General features: G+C 44.4%; 1 protein-coding gene across 1 annotated transcript in view; it reads left to right on the forward strand.

Annotated features, from left to right (window-relative positions):
• LOC139470361 (dynein heavy chain domain-containing protein 1-like) overlaps positions 1–12,347 on the forward strand; it is a 187,601-nt gene that overhangs the window by 31,184 nt on the left and 144,070 nt on the right. Inside the window, exons 22-29 of the mRNA XM_071252756.1 lie at positions 379–597; positions 752–874; positions 1,482–1,643; positions 8,251–8,352; positions 8,645–8,842; positions 9,638–9,808; positions 10,291–10,531; positions 11,186–11,349. Coding sequence (XP_071108857.1) covers positions 379–597; positions 752–874; positions 1,482–1,643; positions 8,251–8,352; positions 8,645–8,842; positions 9,638–9,808; positions 10,291–10,531; positions 11,186–11,349 — 1,380 coding nt within the window. The remainder of the gene's footprint in view (positions 1–378; positions 598–751; positions 875–1,481; positions 1,644–8,250; positions 8,353–8,644; positions 8,843–9,637; positions 9,809–10,290; positions 10,532–11,185; positions 11,350–12,347) is intronic.

Raw genomic sequence — 12,347 nt, forward strand, 5'->3', positions numbered from 1 at the left:
ACAACAAGGTCATGCTTAATAGCATCATGAACAATCACATTGTGCTTGGATTTGGGGCATGTTATAAAACAACATTATAGAGAGTACCTAGGGAGCTCTTGCCTAGGTTGCTTGTTTGATCCCAGGCTGTGGCATACCAAAAGATGTGAAAGATGGTGCTTGTTGTTACCCTTCTGATTGATGCAGTCAGTATAATGTGTCTGAGGGTATCTATGTTAAACTGCAGGAGTGTATCTCAAAGGCCCCCAGACTAGAACAAGCACTAGCCACACACATAGATGTATACATCTTCAATGTGACATTAAGCCCCATTTCACCTCACCTTCAACATTTTTCAGATTGTCACATAATAATAATTGCATGCAATCACTTTTTCAGCAAAAGCTGACTGAGTTACGCCAGTGGTCAGAAAAGGTGCGCAACTTTGACAAGAGCTTCGTCACAGAGAATGGCCTGCTGTATGTGGACTGCTCTGCGATACATGAAGGACTTTTACCCAGACTCGACGATGTGTACCAGGAACTCATCACATTCGTGTCGGACGAAGCCAGGAATCTGGCCCGGTCATTCTGTGAGGAGATGGTTACTGTTATTCAGGTAGGATTAGTAGCTGTTTGTACTTGTAGGTTCTGCCTCCCAGAGATCGGTGTGGCTGAAGCAGCTGGCATCACTTCCACTTTGCTAAGCTAGCAATCAGAGTAGAAAGAACCATAACACTCTATGTCTAACATTATCTTCTTGTGATTTTCAGAACATGAAAGACAAGCGGTCTACAGTTGATGCATTCGCTGTGTTTGCCAAGAACTTCTCCCAGTACAAGAAGAATACCATCACGTACCAGCAGAGGGTGGAGTACATCAAGTCTCTCTACGAGGTGAGGGGACTGTCATTGAGGGAGTGGTGATTTATTAAGGGCAAGGTCAGACTGGAGATATCCTGTCTCATAGAGGGGTCAAGAAATGACAGCCATACTCACACATTTTACAGTTTGAAATGTTGTGTGAATTAGGAGTTACTTTTGTACATAGGGAGTCATGAGGCTTATGAAAACTGGACAAGCACTTCAGGAGGGTCTGAGAAGTGACACTATGGAATCTTGGTGCTATGACGGCTGTGACTCCATAACATGGAGCAGCAAAAAGTGTGGCACAATGGTCACCTTTTGGAATGGGATCCAGAACATTATACAAACCTTATCACATATCAAGACACTATTGATGCAGTTTCAAAATTAGTAGTGGATAGTTGTATAAGAGGTGAATGACCCTTCATGTTGACGAGCCTTTTGTGAGGACAACAATGTGGGAGTTCCCAGTACCATATGTCAGTTTCCCTTGATGAATGTTGTAGAACAGGCACATGTGTATCTTTAGCTGTCATCTTTGAAGATGACAAGAAAGCAAAGCCCATCGTTTTTGTTTGATTTTTATATGATTTGTTCAACTGGTCAGAAGAGGGAAATTTATGTGAAACTCTTTCAGGTGATCCGGATGAGTTACCGCCAGCTGTATCCAGAGGAGGAGAAACTGGAGGAACAGGTGTGGGCTTCTTGGGAGGCGTTCCTCATGGAGATGCAGGAGGCATCCGAGTTCGTCAACATCCAGACTCCACTGATGACACAGCAGCTGGAGGACACATACCAGGTAGGCTGTAGGTAGAAGATGTAACACCAGGGTGAGGGGTGGACACAGTGGCTAGAGGACACATACCAGGTAGGCTGTAGGGAGGAGATGTAACACCAGGGTGAGGGGTGGACACTGTGGCTAGGGCACACATACCAGGTAGGCTGTAGGGAGGAGATGTAACACCAGGGTGAGGGGTGGACACTGTGGCTAGGGCACACATACCAGGTAGGCTGTAGGGAGGAGATGTAACACCAGGGTGAGGGGTGGACACAGTGGCTAGAGGTAGGCTGTAGGGAGGAGATGTAACACCAGGGTGAGGGGTGGACACTGTGGCTAGGGCACACATACCAGGTAGGCTGTAGGTAGAAGATGTAACACCAGGGTGAGGGGTGGACACAGTGGCTAGAGGTAGGCTGTAGGGAGGAGATGTAACACCAGGGTGAGGGGTGGACACAGTGGCTAGAGGTAGGCTGTAGGGAGGAGATGTAACACCAGGGTGAGGGGTGGACACAGTGGCTAGAGGTAGGCTGTAGGGAGGAGATGTAACACCAGGGTGAGGGGTGGACACAGTGGCTAGAGGTAGGCTGTAGGGTGGAGATGTAACACCGGGGTGAGGGGTGGACACAGTGGCTGGAGGACACATACCAGGTAGGCTGTAGGGAGATGTAACACCAGGGTGAGGGGTGGACACAGTGGCTAGAGGTAGGCTGTAGGGAGGAGATGTAACACCAGGGTGAGGGGTGGACACTGTGGCTAGGGCACACATACCAGGTAGGCTGTAGGGAGATGTAACACCAGGGTGAGGGGTGGACACAGTGGCTAGAGGTAGGCTGTAGGGAGGAGATGTAACACCAGGGTGAGGGGTGGACACTGTGGCTAGGGCACACATACCAGGTAGGCTGTAGGGAGGAGATGTAACACCAGGGTGAGGGGTGGACACTGTGGCTAGAGGACACATACCAGGTAGGCTGTAGGGAGGAGATGTAACACCAGGGTGAGGGGTGGACACTGTGGCTAGGGCACACATACCAGGTAGGCTGTAGGGAGATGTAACACCAGGGTGAGGGGTGGACACAGTGGCTAGAGGTAGGCTGTAGGGAGGAGATGTAACACCAGGGTGAGGGGTGGACACAGTGGCTAGAGGTAGGCTGTAGGGAGGAGATGTAACACCAGGGTGAGGGGTGGACACAGTGGCTAGAGGTAGGCTGTAGGGAGGAGATGTAACACCGGGGTGAGGGGTGGACACAGTGGCTAGGGCACACATACCAGGTAGGCTGTAGGGAGGAGATGTAACACCAGGGTGAGGGGTGGACACAGTGGCTAGAGGACACATACCAGGTAGGCTGTAGGGAGGTGTAACACCAGGGTGAGGGGTGGACACAGTGGCTAGAGGTAGGCTGTAGGGAGGAGATGTAACTCCAGGGTGAGGGTGGCATGCACTGTAGGGAGACATGTCATGTTGGGAGACATGTACTGTAGGGAGACATGTCATGCAGGGGGACGTGTACTGTAGGGAGACATGTACTGTAGGGAGACATGTCATGTAGGGAGACATGTACTGTAGGGAGACATGTACTGTAGGGAGACATGTCATGCAGGGAGACATGTACTGTAGGGAGACATGTACTGTTGGGAGACATGTACTGTAGGGAGACGTGTCATGCAGGGAGACATGTCATGCAGGGAGACGTGTACTGTAGGGAGACATGTACTGTAGGGAGACATGTACTGTAGGGAGACATGTACTGTAGGGAGACATGTCATGAAGGGAGACGTGTACTGTAGGGAGACATGTCATGTAGGGAGACATGTCATGTAGGGAGACATGTCATGTAGGGAGACGTGTACTGTAGGGAGACATGTACTGTTGGGAGACATGTACTGTAGGGAGACATGTACTGTAGGGAGACATGTCATGTAGGGAGACATGTACTGTAGGGAGACATGTACTGTAGGGAGACATGTCATGTAGGGAGACATGTCATGTAGGGAGACATGTACTGTAGGGAGACATGTCATGCAGGGAGACATGTCATGTAGGGAGACATGTACTGTAGGGAGACATGTACTGTAGGGAGACATGTACTGTAGGGAGACATGTACTGTAGGGAGACATGTCATGCAGGGAGACGTGTACTGTAGGGAGACATGTACTGTAGGGAGACATGTCATGTAGGGAGACGTGTACTGTAGGGAGACATGTACTGTAGGGAGACATGTCATGTAGGGAGACATGTCATGTAGGGAGACGTGTACTGTAGGGAGACATGTCATGTAGGGAGACATGTACTGTAGGGAGACATGTACTGTAGGGAGACATGTCATGTAGGGAGACATGTCATGTAGGGAGACGTGTACTGTAGGGAGACATGTACTGTAGGGAGACATGTACTGTAGGGAGACATGTCATGTAGGGAGACATGTACTGTAGGGAGACATGTCATGTAGGGAGACGTGTACTGTAGGGAGACATGTACTGTAGGGAGACATGTACTGTAGGGAGACATGTCATGCAGGGAGACGTGTACTGTAGGGAGACATGTACTGTAGGGAGACGTGTACTGTAGGGAGACATGTACTGTAGGGAGACATGTACTGTAGGGAGACATGTACTGTAGGGAGACATGTCATGTAGGGAGACGTGTACTGTAGGGAGACATGTACTGTAGGGAGACATGTACTGTAGGGAGACATGTACTGTTGGGAGACATGTACTGTAGGGAGACGTGTCATGCAGGGAGACATGTACTGTAGGGAGACATGTCATGCAGGGAGACGTGTACTGTAGGGAGACATGTCATGCAGGGAGACATGTCATGCAGGGAGACGTGTACTGTAGGGAGACATGTCATGTAGGGAGACGTGTACTGTAGGGAGACATGTCATGTAGGGAGACCTGTACTGAAGGGAGACATGTACTGTAGGGAGACATGTCATGTAGGGAGACATGTCATGCAGGGAGACGTGTACTGTAGGGAGACATGTACTGTAGGGAGACATGTCATGCAGGGAGACATGTCATGTAGGGAGACGTGTCATGTAGGGAGACATGTACTGTAGGGAGACATGTACTGTAGGGAGACATGTACTGAAGGGAGACGTGTCATGTAGGGAGACATGTCATGCAGGGAGACATGTCATATGGGGAGACGTGTCATGTGGAGAGACATGTCATGTGGGGAGACATGTCATGTAGGGAGACATGTCATGTGGGGAGACATGGAAGGTAAGAAGGTGTGTAGGTATGACAAATGTTGATTGAAGTCATTGAGATGGCCTATGACCATAAGCCAAGCTATGGCAGTGTATCATGGATAAATATGTTAATTTCTTGCTTCTCTTTCCATGGATACTTGTATCTCCCCTGTGACTACCATGCATATGTTGTTAGCATAATAGGATATGTTAGGTTCCAAAGTTTTAATTGTGTGGTGCTATCGTCTCATGTCTGAGTTTGTCCTGCTACAGCGTCTTGCTCATGCAAAGACCAAGAAACAACAGCAGGAGGCACTGCAGAACCCCAGCCTTGTTATGGTATATGGTGATGTTTGACATAACAGTGATGCAAAGGCAGATAACTCTTAAAAAGAAAAGACACTTACCACTAGAAAATATCCTACAGCTTCAGCTTTTGAGATGTCATGTATTTGATGTGAACAGTTTATTCCAGGTTCAGCTAAACATTAACAAATAATCAACCGTGGAAAGATGTGAGACAAGAAGTTAATGATGACAAATGTCATATTATTGAAACATACAACTGAAAGAAGACTCATAGAAGACTCATAAATGTCTGAACAGATTTCAGTCTTTAGGGTAATCTCAGTGTGAAAATCAGTCGCCACTGAATTCACGAAACTGTTTGTATACACATGTATGTATCACATCTTTCCATGTGATGTATGATTGTTGTGATTTGTGTCATAAGAAAAACTACCGTAGATCGCTGTGTATGAGGCGAGTTTTTTGTATCTAGAATTAGGGGGGTTTCAAGGGGGGTCATCTTATACACAGGGTTGACAAGTTTTGATTTTTTTTCCCAACACAAAGACATTACTGTGAGCATGTAACACTGGAAATACCATGTCATAATATCTGTACTGAAGTACGCAAACTAAACATGTAATTCATTTTGGAATAAATTATTCCTGATAAAATAATAGTTTCAGATACAATTCTTCCGATAATTGTATCAAAATTCTTTAAAATTATGTTATGGGGTAATTTATAACCGAATCACCGGTAGATTCCGATAAACGTGTGTACAGCTGATGCCTGCTTCCGGCTTAGTTGACACGACGATACACACGGTAATCTTAATCTCTGCATATAAACCAATGCCTCTCAGAACAAGATATTCAATTTAATCGGTAAGTCGTTATGTCTTTTTTTTTATCTCAAATTTTCAATTCGTATTGACCAAGTTTAATGATCTGTACATTTCCCTGAATTCACTGAAGGGATGTAATTTTATTCTGCGGAAGACAAACACATTTTTTTATTGCAAATGTAGGGATTGTGTATGCGCTGGTGACGTGCTTCATTCCGATTCACTTTATAGACGGGGTGTATAAATTAGCATCGATTTTGAAGGCTTGTACAGGGGGTCGCCTTATACGTAGGGTCGTTTTATAGGCGTCAATAAACGGTACTAACGTTTTATTTGAGTGATATTAATGGAATGTGTGTGGATTTCTTGTTTAATTGAATATTGACATGATGATATCCTCCGAAAACATCTACATGCCAAAACTTAACATACAGACTACAAGTCACACGTCCACTGCACAGCAGATGCCCCACCTGTTACTGTTAGCTTGAGAATGGGTTAGTCTGATTGTGTCCAAGACTTCTACAGACTAAACTATAAAGTACAAGGTCCACTGCACAGCAGATGCCCCACCTGTTACTGTTAGCTTGAGAATGGGTTAGTCTGATTGTGTCCAAGACTTCTACAGACTAAACTATAAAGTACAAGGTCCACTGCACAGCAGATGCCCCACCTGTTACTGTTAGCTTGAGAATGGGTTAGTCTGATTGTGTCTAAGACTTCTACAGACTAAACTATAAAGTACAAGGTCCACTGCACAGCAGATGCCCCACCTGTTACTGTTAGCTTGAGAATGGGTTAGTCTGATTGTGTCCAAGACTTCTACAGACTAAACTATAAAGTACAAGGTCCACTGCACAGCAGATGCCCCTCCTGTTACTGTTAGCTTGAGAATGGGTTAGTCTGATTGTGTCCAAGACTTCTACAGACTAAACTATAAAGTACAAGATCCACTGCACAGCAGATACCCCTCCTGTTACTGTTAGCTTGAGAATGGGTTAGTCTGATTGTGTCCAAGACTTCTACAGACTAAACTATAAAGTACAAGGTCCACTGCACAGCAGATGCCCCGCCTGTTACTGTTAGCTTGAGAATGGGTTAGCCTGATTGTGTCCCAAAACATCTAAATATGACAAGATTATTACTTGTTGATATTGATCCATGACTGAAACTAGTGACATAATACAAAAAATTAAAAGCATAAATTCTTAGTTTGTGATTTAATGTGACAGTGTGTTGAGCCAACCCAAGTTTAGGTAGTTGCCCAACAGCATCCATGTTGGAGAGTGGTACAGTGTCTTCTGTCCTTGGTAAGCTGCTCCTGTAGCTGACACTATCTCCCATGTAATGTATGTATGCTTTCTATTCCATGTGGACAAGTTTGGCAGTGTCATTACAGTTTATTGGTACATCAACCAGATAAACATGTTTGATCAGACTCAGCTGTTACTGTGTGAGCATCCTCCTCACCTAATTCTTTTCATGGGATGCTATATTACAGCAGCAGGGACAATTCCTTTGCTGTTTTAACTAAGTGTAGAAGTTTTGGCATGTAGAAGTTTGGTAGACAACCGTTATCGGTAGTGGACTGTAAACAGTAAGGGTCATCTTTACACTATTTTTTTATCTGTGACAGTAAACTTTCAGAGGTCAGTGCCTTTGTCATGGAGTAGAAATGTATCAGAACCGTGTGCTACAAACTTACAACGTGATCTTTGTGCTAAGACTTTCAGATGTCTAGGTTACAGTATAGGCATTTGGTAGTTGCAGTGCTGTCACATCACATTGCGAATCAAATCTGCTGTTGCTGTGTTCAGAATGTAACCCGGAATCATTTAGTAATGCGTGTATGCTTGTATGTCTGTAGCATGTGTATGTCTGTAGCATGTGCAAATGTCTGTAGCATGTGTATGTCTGTACCATTTGTATGTCTGTACCATTTGTATGTCTGTACCATGTGCATGTCTGTACCATTTGTATGTCTGTACCATGTGTATGTCTGTACCATGTGTATGTCTGTACCATGTGTATGTCTGTACCATGTGCATGTCTGTACCATGTGTATGTCTGTACCATTTTTATGTCTGTACCATGTGCATGTCTGTACCATGTGCATGTCTGTACCATGTGCATGTCTGTACCATTTTTATGTCTGTACCATGTGTATGTCTGTACCATGTGCATGTCTGTACCATGTGCATGTCTGTACCATGTGCATGTCTGTACCATGTGTATGTCTGTACCATGTGTATGTCTGTACCATGTGTATGTCTGTACCATTTGTATGTCATGCAGCGCCTGGAGAAAGCAGCAAAGGAGCTCTCTGAGGAAGCCACGAGCGGCATCTTTCTGGATCCAGACAACAACCCCATGAAGATACTCAGAGTCATGAAAGGGGTGCGTTTCATTGGATGCACAGGCATTAGCCTACGATTCAACCATAAGTCTACATTCAAAGCAACTTTGAACAATGCCTTGCTGATCATTTCAAGAAAAGTTTGAAATTTTAGCTTGTTTTTTCATTTTATTCGGTTTGTTTTAAAATGTTTCACATCAGAAATAGACAATATATTATAATTCTGACCTTGCATATGTATATGATAGATATACTAAATTTCAAAAATGATCTTCATGCTTCATTTTGATCATCATGTAGGGTCACAGGTACTGACTTTGAGTGTTATTCTAGATCCGTGAGAAGTTCTTCTCAGTTCAGAGTCAGTTGAAGGAAGCGAGCAAGTGGCGAGAGGCAATCTGTGGGGAGCCATATGACCTCAAGTTCCTCAACAAGATGACAGTAGATATGGATGTTCGACAGCAGCTTTGGAGATACGTGGAAGTGTCAACCAGCTCTATCAAGGAATGGAAGCAGATGCTCTTCAAGAAGGTGAGTTGGTTAGCTTGTTCTGTCCAGATACATTAATGTGTCCATCAGAGCCATCAAACAATGCAAGCAGATGCTCTTCAAGAAGGTGAGTTTCTTAGTTTTTTCTGTGTAGATACATTAAAGTGTCCATCAGCGCCATCAAACAATGGAAGCAGATGCTCTTCAAGAAGGTGAGTTTGTTAGCTTGATCTGTCCAGATACATTAAAGTGTCCATCAGCACCATCAAACAATGGAAGCAGATGCTCTTCAAGAAGGTAAGTTTCTTAGCTTGTTCTGTCCAGATACATTAAAGTGTCCATCAGCACCATCAAACAATGCAAGCAAATGCTCTTCAAGAAGGTGAGTTTGTTTGCTGGTTTTGTGTAGATACATTAAAGTGTCCACCAGCTCCATCAAACAATGCAAGCAGATGCTCTTCAAGAAGGTGAGTTTGTTAGCTTGATCTGTCCAGATACATTAAAGTGTCCATCAGCACCATCAAACAATGCAAGCAGATGCTCTTCAAGAAGGTGAGTTTGTTTGCTGGTTTTGTGTAGATACATTAAAGTGTCCACCAGCTCCATCAAACAATGCAAGCAGATGCTCTTCAAGAAGGTGAGTTTGTTTGCTGGTTCTGTGTAGATACATTAAAGTGTCCACCAGCTCTATCAAAGAATGGAAGCAGATGCTCTTCAAGAAGGTGAGTTTGTTAGCTTTTGCTGTGGAGATGCATGGATGTATCTTTTAGTGAGTGTCATCAAGGAATGGAAGCAAGTGCTAAGCAGGGTTAACCCAACTCTTTGTCTCTCATACAGATGCATATCAAGAAGTCTCTGGAGAAGGTGATGGAGTGGCAGTCGGCGGCAGCGCAACTGAAACCCCACTTGCCCTACGGCGACCGCGTGCTGAGTACCTGGTTCACCACACTGCAGGAGTTCAAGAAGGATCTGCCACTTCTCCACAGGCTCTCCAATGAAGCTCTCAAGGTGCACACCTACTTCCTTACTCTCAAACTGAAAAACGGCCTGCCATATGCCGTCAATTAATCTCTTACACGTCAGACCATGTAATGTTCTGTCATTTCACCTGGGGATCCTCCCTAAATATTTGTATGTTTTTTTCCATGACCCTCAATATGATGTCAAAGTATGCTCTAATAAACATAATTTTTTTCATGCCTTGCTCAATAATATTTTCCCCATTTGTTCAGTCCAACCGTCCAAAGCATGTTATGTTTGATTGTGACTTCCCTACCCAATGATATATCATTGGACCAATGTTAAAGTTTTGGAAAATTCAACTGTTGTAGATCTTTGTTTGCCTTGTGAGTCTGAATCTGAAGGTTACTGGTTAAGGGCACAGCCTAGATGTATTCCATGCTTTTGAATTTGTATCTAAGGGTGTGAAATGATTAAATTCTCATTCCCAGATTGTCCTTTCAACTTATTTGTTGTGTGATTGTTTCTAGGAGCGCCACTGGAAGGCAATCTTCCTGGGTATGAATGAGCCTTATGACCCGACCCAGCAGTTCCTGGTGTCCGACCTTCTCTCCTACAGCCTTGTGGAGCATGCAGATCTCATCCAGTCGGTCTTCTTGTCAGCCATCAATGAGTATGACCTTGAACTTAAGTTTGGCAAGATTCGAAAGTTCTGGGAAGCTAGAGAGTTCAAGCTTGCTAAGCACATTCCTGACAGTCTCTTTGTGAAAGGTACGCATCTGGAGATTACCCGTCCTTCCATAATAAGTCTCCAGTATCCCAATTTTTTCATAATAACTGCATCCCTTCGCCTCAACAGGATCTACTGATTGTTGGTTTTCATTATCCTGTGTCTTGTCAGCCTCATACCAATGTTTGTTGTTAAAAGATAGGAAAGTCTATGTCACTTTGGGCTTTACTCCAACACTAAGCTGGCAAAGTGATATATGTGAAATACGTTTCAAGGCAGCATAAAACCATTGTCATTCACTCTCCAGTTTTGATGGACATGAAGACATACTTTCCATCAAAAGGATTTTTAAGGGCTTTCTTTTGCATATCAGTTTTTCAGCGTTGAATTTCTCGCAAACACTATCGTAATCAGTGAGACTGGCTGCTGTGTTGTTGATATCGCCAACCCAACATTGAGGCTGGTTTGTAACTTGCATTCTGATTGGTACGTTATTGGACCTAATTGTGTAGCCAATCAGATTTGCTCAAAGAAATCAAGGGCGAGTAATTTGAGATTGCAAATACCACAGGCATGGGTCCAGGGGTTAGTGTAGGTTTACCAAAACGGAGTCCTGTAGATATAGGAGTGAATAGCTCCCAAGACCAAACTTTCTTCCAAAACACAAGTTTGCAATTATCTTAACTCTATATTAGAGCCAACAAAGCGTACGTCCTCCCTGAGCAGACGTCACTCTAAGCTGGAAAGGTATCGCCAGGAGAGGGCAGCACTTGCAGCTGGGTCCCTACGGGGTCTGGACGTTGCATCTGATGACTTCTACACCCTTATTGAGGTGGAGGAACTCAAATACCAGCTGGAGGTAAGTTAAGCAGTGACACTGAGGTTTAATCAAACTTTCTCAGCACTTGAGGGTGACAGCATTTCAATTCTAATTTTGGACTTGATATTTTGATACTTAGCCTGATTTAGCTGTTTTTCATTTCGACAACTATCAGGCTGCCTGCTGAATCTTTCATTCAAACATCATTGTCTGTGAATGGATTGTTTACTTTTTCAGCCTTGTTTTTGTGCTCTGTTCCTACTTCAGGACAGTTATACCAGCCTCCTGGTATTGTGGTGTTCCTACTTCTGAAGAGGTTGTATCAGCCTCCATGTATTGTGGTGTTCCTACTTCGGAACAGTGTTTTGTATTGTGGTGTTTCTACTTCAGGACAGTCGTATCAGCCTCCATGTATTGTAGTGTTCCTACTTAAGGACAGTCGTATCAGCCTCCATGTATTGTGGTGTTTCTACTTCAGGACAGTCGTATCAGCCTCCATGTATTGTGGTGTTCCTACTTCAGGACAGTCGTATCAGCCTCCATGTATTGTAGTGTTCCTACTTAAGGACAGTCGTATCAGCCTCCATGTATTGTGGTGTTCCTACTTCAGGACAGTCGTATCAGCCTCCATGTATTGTGGTGTTCCTACTTCAGGACAGTCGTATCAGCCTCCATGTATTGTGGTGTTTCTACTTCAGGACAGTCGTATCAGCCTCCATGTATTGTAGTGTTCCTACTTAAGGACAGTCGTATCAGCCTCCATGTATTGTGGTGTTTCTACTTCAGGACAGTCGTATCAGCCTCCATGTATTGTAGTGTTCCTACTTAAGGACAGTCGTATCAGCCTCCATGTATTGTGGTGTTTCTACTTCAGGACAGTCGTATCAGCCTCCATGTATTGTAGTGTTCCTACTTAAGGACAGTCGTATCAGCCTCCATGTATTGTAGTGTTTCTACTTCAGGACAGTCGTATCAGCCTCCATGTATTGTGGTGTTCCTACTTAAGGACAGTCGTATCAGCTTCCATGTATTGTGGT

Source organism: Haliotis cracherodii, unplaced genomic scaffold (assembly GCF_022045235.1).
Source record: "Haliotis cracherodii isolate W230 unplaced genomic scaffold, xgHalCrac1.p SCAF_20, whole genome shotgun sequence".
Classification (NCBI taxonomy): domain Eukaryota; kingdom Metazoa; phylum Mollusca; class Gastropoda; order Lepetellida; family Haliotidae; genus Haliotis; species Haliotis cracherodii.